Source organism: Trichosurus vulpecula, chromosome 6, assembly GCF_011100635.1.
Source record: "Trichosurus vulpecula isolate mTriVul1 chromosome 6, mTriVul1.pri, whole genome shotgun sequence".
Taxonomy (NCBI): Eukaryota; Metazoa; Chordata; class Mammalia; order Diprotodontia; family Phalangeridae; genus Trichosurus; species Trichosurus vulpecula.
Window position 1 is genome coordinate 165,416,157 of NC_050578.1, and position 17,575 is coordinate 165,433,731.

A 17,575-nucleotide genomic window follows, 5' to 3' on the forward strand; every position below is an offset into this window, starting at 1 on the left:
GTAATTGAATACTAAACATGTTGGTATTAAAAGGGGCCTTAAAGATATTCTAGTGCAAGCCTTTCAGTTTACAAATGAGGAAACTGAGGCACATAATGATGAAGTGGTACAGCATTGGACCTGGAATCAAGAAAATCTGAATTCAGATCTTGCCTCGGATACTTAGCTTTGCAATTGTGAACAAATCACTTAATTTCTATCTGCCTCAGTTTCCTCATGTATAAAATGGAGATAATATACCTCTTTCTCAGAATTGTTATCAGGCTAAAATGAGGTAAAATTTCTAAAGCACTTTGCGAATCTTCAAGCACTATATAAAGATATTATTATTCTACTGTCACACAAGCAAGTTTGAACAGTCAAGACTAGAACTCAGGTCTCCTGACTCTTAGACCAGTACTCATTCTCTGAACAGGTTTAAGTTAATTATGTAAAAGATGAATGTATTGGGCAGCTAAGTGGCACAGTAGATAGAGCACCAGTCCTGGAGTCAGGAGGACCTGAGTTCAATTAGGGGCTCAGACACTTACTAGCTCTGTGACCCTGGGCAAGTCGTCTAATCCTGATTGCCTCCCAATAAAGAAGTAAGCGAATGAATGAATAAAATGTATTCCTAAAACAGTGGGTCCATGTTTTGATGGAATTATCTTAGAGTGAGGATTACCTACCTAATGTTTCATTTGGGAAGACAGGAAATGTTCAGAGCTATTTGGAAAAAGTAAATGACTCTGAAAAAAGAGCATCCTCACGAGATATGCCTTGTGGGCCCAGCATGTCAGAAGTTAGAGGACAAAGGGAAATGGAAGTTGTCTGGAGCAATCTGGCCATTAGCTGTGGAAAAGGGGAGTGTTTTGGATTTCAGAGATCACTTCAATATGTCTTAAAGGAGGAGCTTGGTCTAGTGAAGAGAACATTAGAATGTGAATCAGCACACGTGTAGATTTGAATCCTCTCTCCAATGTTTACTGGCTATATATGACCATGGTCAATTTATTTCACATCTTTGAACCTGTTTCCTCATTCACAAAAATGGGCATGACAATTCTAGTAGTTTTGAGTATTAGATAAAATAATGTCAATCAAATGAGATCATGCAATTTTCAAAATTTGAAATGTTTATGTAGATGTTAACTAGTGTGATTATCATCTCTGAAGCTCTTCCTGCCAACAAATAGCATGTGGACTTCATTGATAATAGCCTTAAGATGAGACACAACCTTAAAGAATGGTAACCCCCCCCCAAAAAAAGAAAAAACAAACAACCTTTTATACCTGACACCAACCCTGTAAGGATTTCATAGACAGGAAGAACCGGGCTATTTCAATATTGATATCTTTTGACTTTTTCTTTATTATCTTGATTACCTAGAAAAACCTCCAGATCTTTAATGATATGCTGCTTATCATCACTTTCTAAAAAGAAAAAAATAGAAATAGGTAAATACCTCAAGTGTCCAGGTATTTCACTATGCTTGATATAACACCGTATAAAGGAACCATTGCCAGAAACAGAATGCTTTCTTGAGGCTAGGATTTCAGAAAAGGTTTTACTGTTATTGAATGGTCCTCTGATCTGTGGCTGAGAGCAAATAATCCTGAGCAAGCACTAAATCTCATGGTTCTTCAGGCTCATATCAGTCAAGCTAAAGTTATTCCCAAAACTGTGTTCTTCAAATAAGGAAACTAACACTATACAAATATCCTTCAGAAAAGTCAGGAGCATTTTCAAGTGAACTTGTGACCCATTGATAGTAAGGTTAGAATACCACCTTCATCTCAAAAGGGCAGTAAATAAAGTTTATGAAAGTTCCTGGGAGTTTTCATATTTTAAGAAGCTGCATTTTCAAAGTATCCTGCAATGGATTTGTTGTCTATGTATTGCAATCAGCCCCACATAAAGAAAGAATGAATTAGGTGAGGGTTCCTAAAATTGTCTCCAATTTATTACCCAGAATCACAGAGTTGCACAAGACTTCAGAGACCTTCTCTTTCAACTCATACCTGAACAAGAATCCTGTCTACAATATATCTGACAAGTGCTCAACTATCTTTTCCTTGGAGATCTCCAGTGAAGAGCCACTTACCACTTCTAACAGAGTCCATTCTACATTGATGTGCCTAATTGTTAGGGACATTTTTGTACATCAAGCCAAAATGTGCTTCTTTGCAAATTTTAGTCATTGTTCCTAGTTCTGCTCGCTGAAGCCAAACAAAACATGTCTATTCCTTCTTCCACATGAAGGCCCTTCAGCTGCTTAGAAACAGCCATGATGTTTTACTTAGCCCGTCTCTTTCGCAGACTAAACATGGCCAGTTCTTTTCACAGATTTTCCCGTGGCGTAATTTCAAGGCAACCTTTGTTGTCCTCCTCTGGACAATCTCTGGCTTTTTAAGGTCCTTCCTAAAATGTGATTCCCCCGAGATGAACACATACTTCGGATGTCTCTTCAAGGTAGAATACAATGAAACTCTCACCTCTGGAGTCCCGAACACCATGAATTTCTTAATATGTCCCAAGATTGCATTTATTTTTGATGGCCATAGCACCATTGACTTTGAACTTGCAGTCCACTAAAACCTTAATTGTTGCCTAGTCATGACTCCCGCATTTCGTGCTTATAAAGTTGATACTTTGAGCCTGTGTACAAGAGGTTGTGTTTATTTCTATTAAATATCAATTGATTATATTCACATCAACATTCTACAATATCAAAATCTTTTGGATTATGAACTGTCATCTAACATGTTAGCTATCCCCCTCTGGCTGTCATCTGCAACTTTGATAAGAATGCAACCTTTGAGATCGTGGAACCCTACCAATTCTTTCTCAGGATTCTTTGAAATACACTACTCAAAGAGTTCCAAGTCCACCTAATTATGTCATTTTCTAACTCATATATCTTCTTCATTTCCACAAGAAAAGCGTGAGAGACTTTGTCAGATCTTTGCTGCAATGTTGGTAAATTCTAGCTACAGCATTGCCCTTAGGTAAGATCCATTCTTGATGAAGCCGTTTTTGTTGCTGTTTAGTTATTTTCTTTGTGATCCTATTTGGGGTTTTCTTGGCAAAAATACTGGAGTGGTTTGCCATTTCTTTCTCCAGCTCATTTTACAGATGGGGAAACTGAGGCAAGCAGGGTTAAGTGACTTGCTCAGGGTTACACGGCCAGTAAATGACTGAAGCTAGTAAGTGAATGAGGCTAGATCTGAACTCAGATCCTTCCACTGTACCAACTTCTCCTACAGAAGCCATGCTGGCTCTTCTTAATGATGATGATGAAAATGACACATAACATTTATATAGTGCTTACAGTGTGCCAAGCAATTGCTAAACATTTTATACCCACTGCTTCCTCCTATCCTTTAATAATACAGTCAAGAATTTTGCCAGGATTTGAAGTCAGTAGCTAGCCTATGGTTTTTTTAGAATCTATTCTCTTTCTCTTTTTTTTGCAGGGGGGGAAGGCAGGGCAATTGGGGTTAAGTGACTTGCCCAAGGTCACGCAGCTAGTAAGTGTGTCAAGTGTCTGAGACCAGATTTGAACTCAGGTCCTCCTGACTCCAGGGCCAGTGCTCTACTCACTGTGCCACTTAGCTGCCCCATATTCTCTTTCTTTAAAAAAAAAAAATCAAGTCAATGGTTGTGCTTCTCCAATTAATTCTACTGTTACTCTAATTTTTCAGATATCACTAACAGGGACCCAGCAATCACATCTGCCAATTTTTTCAGTACCCAGCGTTTTAATTCATCAAGGTCTCATAGTTTAAACTCATCGAAGGCAGCTAGTTTTTCTTTCTTGGATGACCCCGCTTTTTAGCTTATTATGGTTGGTGACTAATATTTGATAACTTCCAGTTCTCTATTACAATTTTCTTTTAAAGTTCATGACTGTGTTGTAAATAGATGGAAAATTTTAGAAAAAGTGGTCTGTCCCTCACATTCTTCTCGTCTTCATACACGCAAAAAATCATGGTTAAACCTATAAGATATCTGAATTGAATGAGGTTACATTTGACTTGGAAGGCAGCTGGGCATAATGCATAGAGCACTGGACTTGGGGTCTGGTAGACCTAAGTTCAAATCACACACTTACTAGTTATGTCCCATTGGGCAGAGAGATCACTTAAACTTTCCTTGCCTCAGTTTCTTTAGCTGTAAAATGGAAAAAAACAAAAGCACCTATATGTCACAGTATGGTAGTGAGGGTGAAATGAGATGATAATAATGCAAAGCACCTTGCTGTTGTTATTTAGTTTGAAATAAGAAAATGGAGATTTTAGAAAAAAAAATGAGGATTTGACTACTCTGGAGTGCTGAAATATAGGAAGTGGTGGGGGAAAGAAAGGAGAGAAAGAGAGACGTTCCCCTCTTGTTCAAGTGGTCTTGAACACTTCTGAAAAATTTGTGAGACAACTAGCTCTTGGTTCCCCAACACTAGAGATTTGCTTCCTTTAATGGCATCTCAGTCAGGATTGCCACTGTTTGCTTAGATAGAGGCCAGGAACACATGGATTCTAAAAAGTCCTTTCTCAACAAGTTCACACAGAGATTTTGCAGAATAATTCTTTGACATAACTTGAGTTTTGAGACACTGTGCATTTATTTTTGAAGTCCCATTTGTATAATTTTGAGTCCTTGTCACTCTACATAGACAAGAGGTTATTTGTTTTCCCTCCTGGGCTTGTTGGGCCTTCAATTTACCAGGCTTTGCAACCCTGATTTTCTGATTCTTTCTGAAGTCCCCCGGGAGCCACTTTTGTGGCAGATTCCATTTGGTTTCACAAGGCCTCGAGGCCGGGTGGGGGCAGGGGCAAACTTGGCATAGACCACAAATCTCACACATTAGGAACAATTTGTAAACTTCGAACAGAGGGAGCCAGAGTCCATCCCCAGAACAGGCTGCTCCTGTTACTGCCATTGTCTGAAAGGGATTGGTTTGCCATTTCCCAGATGACCTGCCTGTGTGTGGAGAGATGTGAAAAGTTAGAGACAAAAATGGTTTCTACAGAGTGAGGGGGAGCTTTCTTGTGCAGAAAGGAAGGAAATACCTCTGTGGGATTTTATTTTTTTCCAAAAAATACAAAGAGGCTCTCTGTCTTTAATGCGAATGTCGGCTTTAAATCTTTTAGGTTTGGATTAACTCTGCAAAAGAAAAAAAATCTGACAGGCTTTCAAATATGACGCAGAAAAAAAACTTTTTTTCCTCAATTCTTGTTGTTCATTTGTAAAGCCAAAGGCTGGGTAGGCTGTGAATACTGGGCGCCAGTTGTTCCTTCATTCATAGTTAGCATTACAATGGTCAGAATTAACATCCTAAAACCTACATCACCACTTCTGCTGTTTCACCAGCAGACATTTAGTTCAAGATGGCAAAGCGGAAAATAAACCTTTCCTGTCTTACCCCGGAAAATAAAAACATTAGAAATGAAGCCAGGCAAACCTGGTATTTTAGATTAAATTATCTAGAATTATCTTGCCTTTTTATATATGAAAAAATGGCCTTTCTACAGTTGTTATCTTGCTATAAAGCTTCCTAGGAAACAAACCACCAACACCAACACCCCACCACCCCCAGCCTTGATAGACATTTCCTATTACACAGTTAGTGTTGGTTTTAACAATTGAGAATGTCAGCAAACATGTCCAAGATCATGTTTTGCTTATAAAATAAAGTGACTTTTATGTGAATATTTTTCTTCTCATTTGGTTTCAGAGGTATATGGGTGGTGTTCTGTGAAACCCATGGATTATTGTTTAATTTTATTTCCAGAGTTTATTTGTTTGGGGGACCATTTTGTAATGGTTTTGACTTTATATTTTAAAGGAATATTTTCAGGGCTGTTCTGCTTGGTATAGACAGAATCTGTGCCTCAGAGCTGCTTATGTGTGTGCTGAATCTGTTACATAGGCAATGAAAAATACTTCTTAGAGCTAATTTGGATGCTTGACTATGACTCTATATCAGTATTAGTAGAAACTAGACCTTTCATAAGAGTTGTCTTTTTCAATTTCTGAATATTAGTTTTCCATATATGGAAAGATAAGCAATGATATGTATGATGGTGAAGCAACAGCCCATAAAAACTAGATTCTTGGAAACTTTTCCTCAATTGTCTGCAACATAAGAGGTTTCTTTTTCTTTTTTCATTCCTTAAAGTTGTTAGTTGGCTACTTTTTAGAGAAAGTATAACAGTATTTTTCTTAAATGGTTTCTATTAGAATCTACAAATTTTGCTTTTTAGAAGTAATTAGACTCTAAGAAATGAAGTAAGCATTTTCTGGTGCCATTGTGTGGCACCGTTACTTTTAATCTGTGTAATCTAATTATATTACAAAGCCATTTTTGTAGTATAATGCAGGCAAATAACAGACAGTAATTTATTAATAATAAAATCATTTTTCTTTGCAACTATAATATTTCTGATGTGGATACTTGGCCTGTGATCCAAAGGCAGGTTGTTTATTTTAATACAGTTTGTTCTCATTTTACATGCAAGTTATTTGCTTTGGCATTGGCTCAGACATAACAGGTGTGTTGAAGCAAGTTACATAGTTAATTTGAAGAGAAGAAAACTGATTTCTCTCCAGAACCAGTCAAATTCTTATTGTTAGTGAATCTCTATTTTCATTATGCTGTAGGGAAATTATATTACATAATTATGATATTACATAATTTAGCTAAATGCTATAGTGATAGGATTTTGAAATCGTTTTATTTATTTTTGTTAGAGTTGATTTTTATTTGACAATTACATTTAAAAGGTGTTGGAAATGTATAAGATTTTCTGTTGAGGCTTTTTTTAAGGTTTTAGAATGTAAGGAAAATATTATTCAGGCCTAGTCTGGGTTGTATTTGGACTCTTGCTTGAAAAGAAAGGAGCATGATATTCCAAGCCATTGAAAAGGTATATAGTAATGTCAAGATTTATTATCTCCCTCTAATGTTCATGATCAACAGAGAGAGAAAGTTCTATTAAACAAATTCACATGGTAAAACTTTAATACCATTAGAGTATTGTAGAAATGAAAGCTACTCGGAAGATTTAATAAATTAAAATTTTCACATATTTGGTCCTTAACTCAAAATATTTTACATAATTGTGTGAATGACTGCTGATCCAAAATGGTCCGTTTTTTTAAATTTTACTATAAATTCAATAATATTCAAAGCTTTTCAAATTATTTTAAAAGTTTATTTATTTGTCTTTATTCAGGCAGCCATGCTCTTTAGTTCTGGAGTCTTCTGGATGGGACTATTATTTATTCCTGTGACATCTTTGCTTCTTGACATTGTATACAAAGTGTAAGTTTATCCATCTTTGATGTATATGATTATAGACAGGAGCCTACCTCTGTATGACTTACCTATTTCTCTAAATGTGAGGTCATCTTCAGAGCTTATTTTTCAGCAGTTTACAGTGTAGTAGTGTTATGAGATTAGGAAAAAGAAACTTAAGAGAAGAAAGGGTCTACTGAGCGGCCGAACAAATGCCACTCCGTTCAGCAGAGAAACTGAACTAAAGCAGAAAGTCCATATTAACATTGGGAAGCACTACCCCGAGGAGGAGAATTACTTGGAGGTTTTTACTGAAACCATCCCAGATATGAAGGAGATTGATGTAAGAATTTTTTTCCCTTTGAATGCATAATGTTTCTGATGATAATATTTGGAAGGGTGAAAGGAGATTTTCTTGCTTGCCTGTAGCCTTGTCAATTTCTCTTCATTATAAGAATGTTTTAGAACATTAAATACTCCCACAACATAAATTGTTCACCTGACATTGACTTTGTATATTTATTTAATGTTTATTGATGTTTCTATGTTAAGCCAAAAATATTTTTCTTTTAGCAGTTTGCATGATTATTTTAAGATTTAAAAGGAACACAGCTGAGATTAATTTTTATGAAATTGTTGATCTTTCTAGGTAATCATTGTGCTTATAAATTATTATCATGGTATTAAACTGAATTGCTGGGGTTATTTTTTTTACATTTTCAAGGGAATTTTTGTGTGAATTTTTTTTAAACAGAATCAAGAGAGCCACTTTTAAAACACTGGTTGATGAAGTTCAGGAGCTGGAGGCAAAATCCCAAGATCCAGGGGCAGTTGTGCATGGAAAAAGGTAAAAATTCTTCCTGTGTTTTTTTTACACTTCTATTTGTAATTCTCTGGTTCCTAACATCATAGGAAATTATGATGCAGTGTAATCATGGCATTAAGCTTAAAAGGTGACCAAAATAGAATATGTATATAAACAAAATTGGTATTTAACATAGGTACTTAACAGCAACACAAAAGACCTGCTGCATATTTGTTTTAATTAGGACTCATCATCAGGAACGCTTGGGTTCCACCTCTGACTTGTTCTAGGTATGTGACCTTGAGTAAGCCACTAGACCTTGCATTGTCCCTGGAAATTCTCTAAAATTCAAAGTTTCAGTATTTGTGCTGATCCACATTGAAAAAAGGAGTTTCCTCATGGGAAGTTCCCAGGACCGGTGAAATCGCAAGTCCCACCCCCGCCCAAAAAAGTCACACTTAAATTAATAAGCTTGGTTTGATACAATAGGTTATAGATTTAGGGATTCAAGGCACTTAAATTCTTAAGGCTCTGGGAAACTTCCAGAGACTCTGAAATTTCTTAGAAGATGCTGACCCACACTGGTCGAACAAGTTTCCTATCCTATAATGAAAGCACAGGTCCAATCTCTAGCCTAATCCTTTACATATTTCCGAATGACATTCCCATCTCCCATACCCTCCAGTTCTGTGACACTAGGCAAGTCACTTGATCTCTTGGTGCTCCTTTTTTCCTGAGTAGCTGGTAGGTACTCTGTCTCATAGAATTGTGAATAAAATTATTTGTTAACAAAATTGAATGGCAGATATTGATAAAACTGATGGATCTCATCCATTAAGTAAGTTTCTCAGTTTTAGAAGTTACTGATGCATATGAATGCTACTTAATTTAGAGTTTTGTCATACAGCAATCATTTAGAGAAATTGGAATACAAATATGCCCCCAAACAAAGGTGTGACAAAGGGAAAGTAGCTTTGGCACTAAACTCTTAGGAGCCACATCACCCATCTGCCAACTTGAGTGGCCCAAATTTCCACTAACAAAAAAAGGGGATATTGATTAAATCCATGACTAAATGCTTCGCTACCAAAAAGAAGTAGCTACAGATTCTACTGCCACTATTGATGATGACAAACCTGAACAACAACATATTCTCACTAAAGAAAATCAAATAGAGAGAAGGTATGGGGGAGGATCTAGGGAATAAAGAAAGGAAGAGTATCAGATGAAAAGTCAAAAAGAAATTGGAAGAAAAAGTCATGAGAATCAGCTATTATATCGAAAGGGCTAAAGTCGGTAATGTGATCATGAAAGCAGTGTCAATCATCTTTTTAAAATAATTGCCCATAAGAATGGTGCCAAAGACTGGAATTGAGCAAATGTCCCATTTTCCAAAATGGAGAACTCTCTGCAATATATTTCTATATGTTATTCAAATAAAGGGTATTCTGCAGAGTACAATATGCTTTCTACTGACACCAGATCATTAAACCAAATAGTATGTGAAGTCTTAGGGAGATAATGAAGCAATCAGTTGGCACTAATATGGATTCATGAAAAATGAGTTATGCCAAACAACTTCCTTTTTTTAAGGGTTACTAGGATAGCATATTAAAGGAATTCCATACTAGGTATCTTGTTTTCATCAAGGCATCTGACAAAGTCTGCCAAAATATCCTTTTAAACAAGATATGTGGACGGGATAGAAACACAATTAAAAGGATTCAAAACTGGTTGAATAACAACATTTAAAGAATACTGATTAACTGATGGGTGTCAGCCTGGCAGGAAGTCTCTAATACCATGCCATAGGAGTCAATCTTTGGCTGATCCTTTTTAGTGATTTTAATAATGACTTAGAGAAGCACTTGGTAAAAATAAACTTTAAGTACTAAGTAAGTTTGAGTCATTATTATAAAGACAAAAAGGCATGCTGTGTCAAATGTACAGGTGATGGAGAAATAGGAGGAATAAATGATATGAAAGGTGATTAAATCCAGATTTAAAAGGAATTTGACAGACTGGAAAGTTGGGCTATAATAGCAAGATGAAATTTAAAAAGTATAAATATAAAATCAGGTTCTTAGGCTCAAAAGAGTAATTATAAAAATGCTAGAGGCCTGAATTCACAACGGTTTATATCTAAAAAAAAAACTTGGGAATACTAAACAGCCACAAGCTCAGTATGAGACAATAATGTGACGGATTTAGCTACATTAATAGAAATAGAATGTTAGGTTATTGAATATAATAGCCCCATTGGCCAGACCACATCTAGTGTACTGTGGCCACTTCTAAAAACTATTTTAAGAGGAATGTTGACAAACTAAAGCATGTACATCCAGAAGTTGGGAAATTAGAATGTTGAAGCGCTTGGAAATTAGGTCATGCATAATTGTTAAAAAAAACCTGAAAAGGTTTTGCCAAAAAAGAAAGCTGGAAGAATGAGGGATGATAAATATCTTCATAACTATCACGTGAAAGAGGGTGGAAGTATGTTTTGTGTTCTTACAGACAGCAGAACAAGGGACAATGGGTGGAAGTTATAGGGCACTTTTCAACCCAATATGAGGACCTTTCTCCCAGTTAGAGCTATCCAGCAATGGAGTGAGCTGCTTCTTGAAAAATTGAGCTACCCACCTCTACCTGTATTTAGAGTCTAGATAACTACCAACTTAGGGATGTCATAAAGGTGCCTCGGGTGTTGGATAGATCAGACTAGAAAACCTCAAAGTTCCCTTCTAACCCTAATATTCATTAGTCCCTTGAAATAAGAAGGGAGAGGGAAGAAAAGAAACAGGAGAAACTAAAAAGAAAAGGAGGAATTTGAAATGTGAAGGACATAAAGTAAGACAAAACATTTGTGAAAGAGACGCAAAAGTAATGAATTAAGCAATGAATAAAGCTAGGTTTTATAAGCATAGATGTTGAATTGGCATCCTGTGGTTAGATTTAATTCACCTTCTTCTGGTTTTTCATAGGTGTTTCTCTGCTCTCTGGGCTTAATGTTAATTTTTTTTAAATTAGCAATTATCAGTTAAATATCATAGTTAGGACCTATGTTATTCTGTTGAGCCTACTTTTAGGTGATATTCCAAGCAAACAGACAGACAGAGGCTCTTTCCTCTAAGATTTAATCTAAGAGATGAGTTCTCAGATAACAGTTTATTCATCAGGTCAGATCATGGGTATATAAAACATGATTTGTAATTCTAGACTGACTAAGTATCTACTGTCTTCTCTTAGATTTCTCAGAGTTGTGGTAACATTTCAAGATACTCAACTGTCATTTTCACACAGTTGACTCAGCCTAGATCCTGCTTTTAATTATCAGTATATATAAAACTTTAAGCAAATTCTTCTTTACTTCTGAACATTAATGACTTTAGTCAAGGCAGAACGTTAATTAATTAAAATAAACACATTATTTTAAAACAAATATAAATGGAAACCTAATTACTGAGTTTTTATTCCTTTTTGTGGATGTAAACCAGAGTTTGGTCATCAGTCCTGTGTGTATATAATTAATGTTTTTAAAATAAGCTTTAAGTAACCTACATTGACATGGAATTATACAAAGAAGTTGTTTCAAAAAGAACTTTTTAAGAGAATTTTGAAAAAAGGGATGAATTTGTTACTTGTTTTGCCTCACAATGACATTAGACCTGTCCTCCAAGCCCCATTTTAAATTTTACAGGTTTTGTAATGTCAAAAGTATATCAACAGAAATGTGATCTTTGATGTTTATCTCATAAGCTCCTGGCCTAGCAGAGATATAATTTGAAGTGATAGCTAAGTGAAAGATAGATATATGGGACTAAGGTTAGTTAAATCTTAGAATTATTTCACCAAGAGTTAATACACAACCATTGTGCTGTCATACTCCTGGCTGTTCCTGTACCAACTCACTACTACCATCTGGGTCTAGTTTAAGCCAACTGGATACCATCATAGAACTAATTGTGGACAGCAATCAACTGAGATACCATGATTCCATAATATGATGTAAAAGAGATATAGACATGGTCATCACTTACATGTTGGAGGTTAGTTCTAAAAAATTGAACAAAATAACTTGCCAACTGAACATAACAAAAAACATTTGTTTACCAATATGCTAAATAACAAAATGTGAGATAATAGATAATAAATTAACTGCACTGTATTACCTATTGCTAGTATAGCTAAAAAAGGTATTGCTCTTCAAATAATATGTCTGTGCCCTCACTTTTAACTGAAAATTCTATGCTGCTCTATTTTAATGATTATAGAAATCGTTAAACTGCTTAAGTGGCAGTTGGAGCTGAACTTTTAATTGAATTTCATAATTTTGTGTGACCCCAACTAACCACAATACTGCATAGGACTCTAGGATATGGTACAGAATCTAACATAGCCTAATGTTAAGAAAGGGAATAAATGAGATATGAAGTAGATTTATGATGATGTAGGTGGAGAAAACTTTTTTTCCATTTTCTGTGGTGTGTTTTTGCAGCAAAACACAGAATTTTTATTTGTTCCTTTTTTATGTATCACATATTTTCAGTAGAGTAGAAGTTATTACTTTACAGTAAATATTGGTAACCATAAATATCCATGGCAATGAAGAGCATTTTTTAAATATAACAGAGTCCTTGTTGAAAGGCGTATAAATTCTAAGTTGAAAGGTTCACTATAGGTGAAATACCATTCCTCATCATATAATGTTTACTATGCTCCCTCCTGTGCACGGCATTTATATTTATGTCCTATGGTAAAGAATTAACTATTAAATCGAGACAGAACAAAAAGGCATACATATCAATGTTTGATATTTTACATGACAGAGTATCATTTCTGTGTATGTATGTGTACACACATATGTTCTAGCTAATGTTCAACAATATGTTTATGTTCCACATTAGCCTGAGGACTTGCTTATAAACCAAAACACACTCTTAAAGGGTAAAAGCACCTGCTACTTTGTGATTGCATCTCTTCTGATTGAACTGGTAAATTAAATTGCTTGAACCTCAGGGAAAGGGAACAGGTTGGGTGCTTTTTTTTTCATTGAACATTAGACAGCCCTTCAGGCTAACATTTAACATTACTCAGCTAATGTGGAACATTACCTCGTTATAAACAGTTGGTTAGATGCAGTCTTCTGCTGTGAAGCTACAAACCTGTACAAATAAAAATGACTGTCTCCTATTTAGAGATCTATAATATAGAGGTTAATTTTCACATATACCTTCTAAACACATTTATGTTTTCACATTAGGACATTATATACATAGGGAAAATGGTATCCCAGAAATGTTTTTGATAAGGAAGTTGGAGCGTGATGTATTTGAAACTGCTCTACCTTGTTATTCTCTAGTCATTTCAGCATAAAACGCCAGAGGCTTCCCACCACCCCCATTGCCAGTGGTTCTGCTAACAAAATTAGACCACCTGCTGCTAAAGCTGCCTATTTCCTCAAAGCAGTTACATATTTTAGGATCCCACAGGGTCTTCAAGCCTGTAATGTTATATCATTTAAAGAGTAGTTATAGTCAGAAAAGTGACTATGTAAAAATGGCGCCTTCCTCTTCTCTGTATCTGTTTATTCCATTGAAAAACACACATTTTACTACTGTTTGCAAAACTAATATGGTTATACACAAAATCAGCTTCTTGCACTGATGTAACTATTCTCAGTGACGATGTGGAATTTTCTATTTGTTTTAACTAAGAAGGACTTTAACATTCAGCCCTTTTGAAATATGTTGTTGTGTTGTTGTTGTTCAGTTGTTTCAGTCGTGTCTGACTCTTCATGGCCCCATTTGAGGTTTTCTTGGCAAAGATACTGGAGTTGTTTGCCTTTTTCTTCTCCAATATGCTTAAAAGATAACTATAATCTCCAAAACTTCAGTATTATCCTGTAGACATTTTGTTTTATTTCTTGTAATTGATGATATGCCCAGTTACAAGATTTACATTCTCCAATGGCCCCTACTTTCAACATTCATGATATAGATATAATTTATTTTGATTTCTAAAAGAATCGGGGCAAAATATAACACTAGTTTATAACAATATAATTGGAGCCTCCATGGAAGCCTTCCTCCAGGGCATCATTGTAGTGTGGTACTAGTTCTGGGTCTCAGTGGTGATGAGGGTCATTGAGAGACTCTGCCTAGTTGGAAAGACTTGAAGTACGGCTACAGCAACAGACTGTATCAGCTGTGTAACAACCAGCAGTGTTAGATATGGTGAGATTCATCACCAAAAGATTGGCCAGCAGGTAATGAAATGGATAAAAATGGAAAATGGGCTTTAACTCTGTGGGACCTTACATATCTGCAGTAATGATGGAGTGAGGGGTAAGTTAGAGGGAAGGATAGACAATACTAAAGCTTCTGCAGTTATTGGGTTATCTAAGTAGTAGAATTTCTGTTGTTGTTCAGTCTTTTTTCGGTCATATTCAACTCTTCGTTGCCCTATTTGGGGTTCTCTTGGCAAAGATACTGGAGTGGCTTGCCGTTTCCTTCTCCACCTCATTTTACAAATGAGAAAGTGAAGCAAATAGGGTTAAGTGACTTGCCCAAGGTCACACAGGTAGTAAGTGTCTGAGGTCATGAAGATGAGTCTTCCTGATTCCAAGCCTAGGGCTCTACCCACTATGCCACATAGCTGCCCAAGTAGTAGAATTAGACTATTACAATTAGTCATTTAACTTTATATTTTTAATTTGCCATTATTTTACAAAATGCGAAAAACACATTGCTGGAAGAACTAAGCCATATTCATGTTGAAATTCTCTGTAAATTCATGGTAAATGAAATCAGAAGACCTAAAGATGTTGCAGCTAAATGAAAGGTTTAAATATTTTCCTTGGATAGATGGATAAAGGAGTTGGAGGAGTTGGACTTATCATGCACTGAAAGGGCAGTGAGAAACATTGGCTACTTAGTTATATGACCTTTCATTGCTCACATCAAATGTTGGAAGATGGACCACTATAAATATAATTTTAGGGTACATACCAAAGTGCATATTCTCCATACCTCTGTTATTTGACTATGAAGATGGGGGTCTGAATTAGAAACTAATCCATGAAAGCCTACCTATTCCCTTTCAATGTTTTCATCAAGGATATTTGATGCATACATAAATAATTCTATCCACTATAGAGTATTTAAAAAAAAATGTGGACCGTGATTATGTAGGAGCAGAAGGCATTTTTAAAAAGTAGTCATCTATGCTGGTAGAAGGACTACTCATATCACTGAAATCACAGATCTGCCTAAAGCAACTACAGGAATAAACATCTATTATGTGTCTGCTGTATGTAGAATATTCTAGCCCAGGGGCGGGGAGCCTGTGGCCTCAAGGCTGCATGGGGATTTGTCCTGTGAAGTTTGGATTCAGTCAAAGGGCCTCACTTGAGGACCTAGGGGGCCACGCATGGCCTCAAGGCCACAGGTTCCCCACCCCTATTCTAACCCCAGAGAGACATGATGCCTCCTACTCTTAAGGAACTTAGAACCTAATAGGAGAATAAGCCAAACAAAAAAATGAATATGAAATACTACTTCATAAAAATGCATTTAAGTTAAAACACAAAGAATCATGGGTAGTATAAAGAGACAGGTCAGAATCAACTGGGAAGATCAGAGGAAAAACTACCTTTTAAATAATCTAAGCCTCTAAACTAGCAAATAATCATTTTAAATGGTAAAATGTTATCTCTATAATTTTAAGTCAGTTCTATCAAAGAAGGGAAACTACAATTTCGGATTTCTTGAAAAGCATTTTATTCCCTGTTTTTCTTCCTTCTGATTCATATTTTTCTTATCAATGAGAGCTAATTTTCATTATCTATCAAGGGAGGGCTGGCTCCATTGTAAAGTTAGGGCATATGGGTGATCTTAGTCAAAATAATGTGAGTGCTTTTCAATTCAAGAAATATTATTCTTTGAGGCATGCTTTCAATAATTACATGATTAATTATATGAATTTACTGTTGTCAGAAAGACTAGTGTGAAAATCTGTTGAAGAATAAATATTTCCCTTTGCTGTGTTACATTGTATAATTATTTCTAAAAATAGTTTGAACTTCTCATTTTAAAAATAAAATTATAAACATATTTTCTATTACTATATCCCAGGAGTATTTGAATTATTCTGACTAGAGAGCTATATACAATGTTTACATAGTGTTAATTTCCCTTCTTTACATAAATGTAACATCCTTAGGGATTTTTTTTGTATTTCCCAAAACATAATTTTGTACCCTGAGAGATAACATGAAAAAACATGTCTATAATTAAGGAGTTTTGCCCCCAGCCAACATGATATATTTAGAATATTCTTTATTGTAAAATACATTTTGAATCTAATAACTCAATTAACAATGTCTGAATTCTTCATCTGTAGATGATATGCAGGTATCTTTATTGTTTTCTCAAGTCTATGATTCTATAGTGTGTCAGTATGACTGATAAAACATGGAACTGATTCATCCTTATTCCTCTCCTAAGATAATACCCACAGTAGAAAATATTTCACAGTTTTCTGATGTTAAAATATAAAATGAATAAATGCCATAGAAGGGTAAAACAGTTGGTTATAATATTATTATCTCTTAGTAAAACAGATTTATGCTCAGGCCTTCCAAGTGACTCATTCTACCTGATGTAGTACAAATCGATTTAAGAATTCTTTGCAGGCATATCTTGAGCCATAATTATTAAATCAGGCAGAAACACTGAAAATCACCTTCTTTTTTAATCCCCAGCACTTTTGTCCCACTTTTACCTTAAGTAAATACAGGAAATTAAAAAGAAAAGTTTCCTTGACAGGATTATTGGGGGCAGTATTCTTCAAATATGGAAACAGAGCTTAAGACAAAGTGTATAATATAAACTGGGATTACATGAATCATCTTTTTTTAAAAAGCAAAATTTCTTAAATATTTTGTTTACAGTTTGCATATTTGTTCTACTGGCCCCTAGGTTAAGCTCGTATATCATTTGCATATTTCATTAGTATATGATTGTGTGTTTCACATATTTGCACTTTCTTGGTAGTCTAACAGAAAGAGCACAACTTTTGAAGAATGTCTTTAAGAAAAATCATGTGAACTTGTACCGTTCTGAGTCTTTGCAACAAAACCTACTCCGTAAGTGTTTATCTTTAATTAGTGTTTTTCCTTAAAAAAAAGTATACATTGGCATGATTTATAAGTATTGTTGAATAAGGTTTCTGTGGTATTATACAATATAAAAATCATTGCCTGATACAAAAAAGAAATATATGATGTCACTGCAAAATAACGCACACAATTAACATAGCAGAAGAAAATTGCTTTAGCTTAACAGTCTAAATTTATAATATAGCTACAAAAAGTAAGAAATCAACAAAACAAACAATAAAATGTTTTGTTTTGTGGTCCTTTACCACATTTCAAAAAGGTTTCAATGTTAGAATGTGATGGGATATGATAAAGTAAGTACTTTGGATAATGAAC

The 17,575-nt window shown here is 35.2% G+C and overlaps 1 protein-coding gene across 1 annotated transcript in view; it reads left to right on the top strand.

Annotated features, from left to right (window-relative positions):
- ATP8A1 (ATPase phospholipid transporting 8A1) overlaps nt 1-17,575 on the top strand; it is a 297,433-nt gene that overhangs the window by 274,301 nt on the left and 5,557 nt on the right. Inside the window, exons 34-36 of the mRNA XM_036763200.1 lie at nt 7,216-7,304; nt 8,032-8,124; nt 17,136-17,227. Of these exons, the coding sequence (XP_036619095.1) occupies nt 7,216-7,304; nt 8,032-8,124; nt 17,136-17,227 (274 nt within the window). The remainder of the gene's footprint in view (nt 1-7,215; nt 7,305-8,031; nt 8,125-17,135; nt 17,228-17,575) is intronic.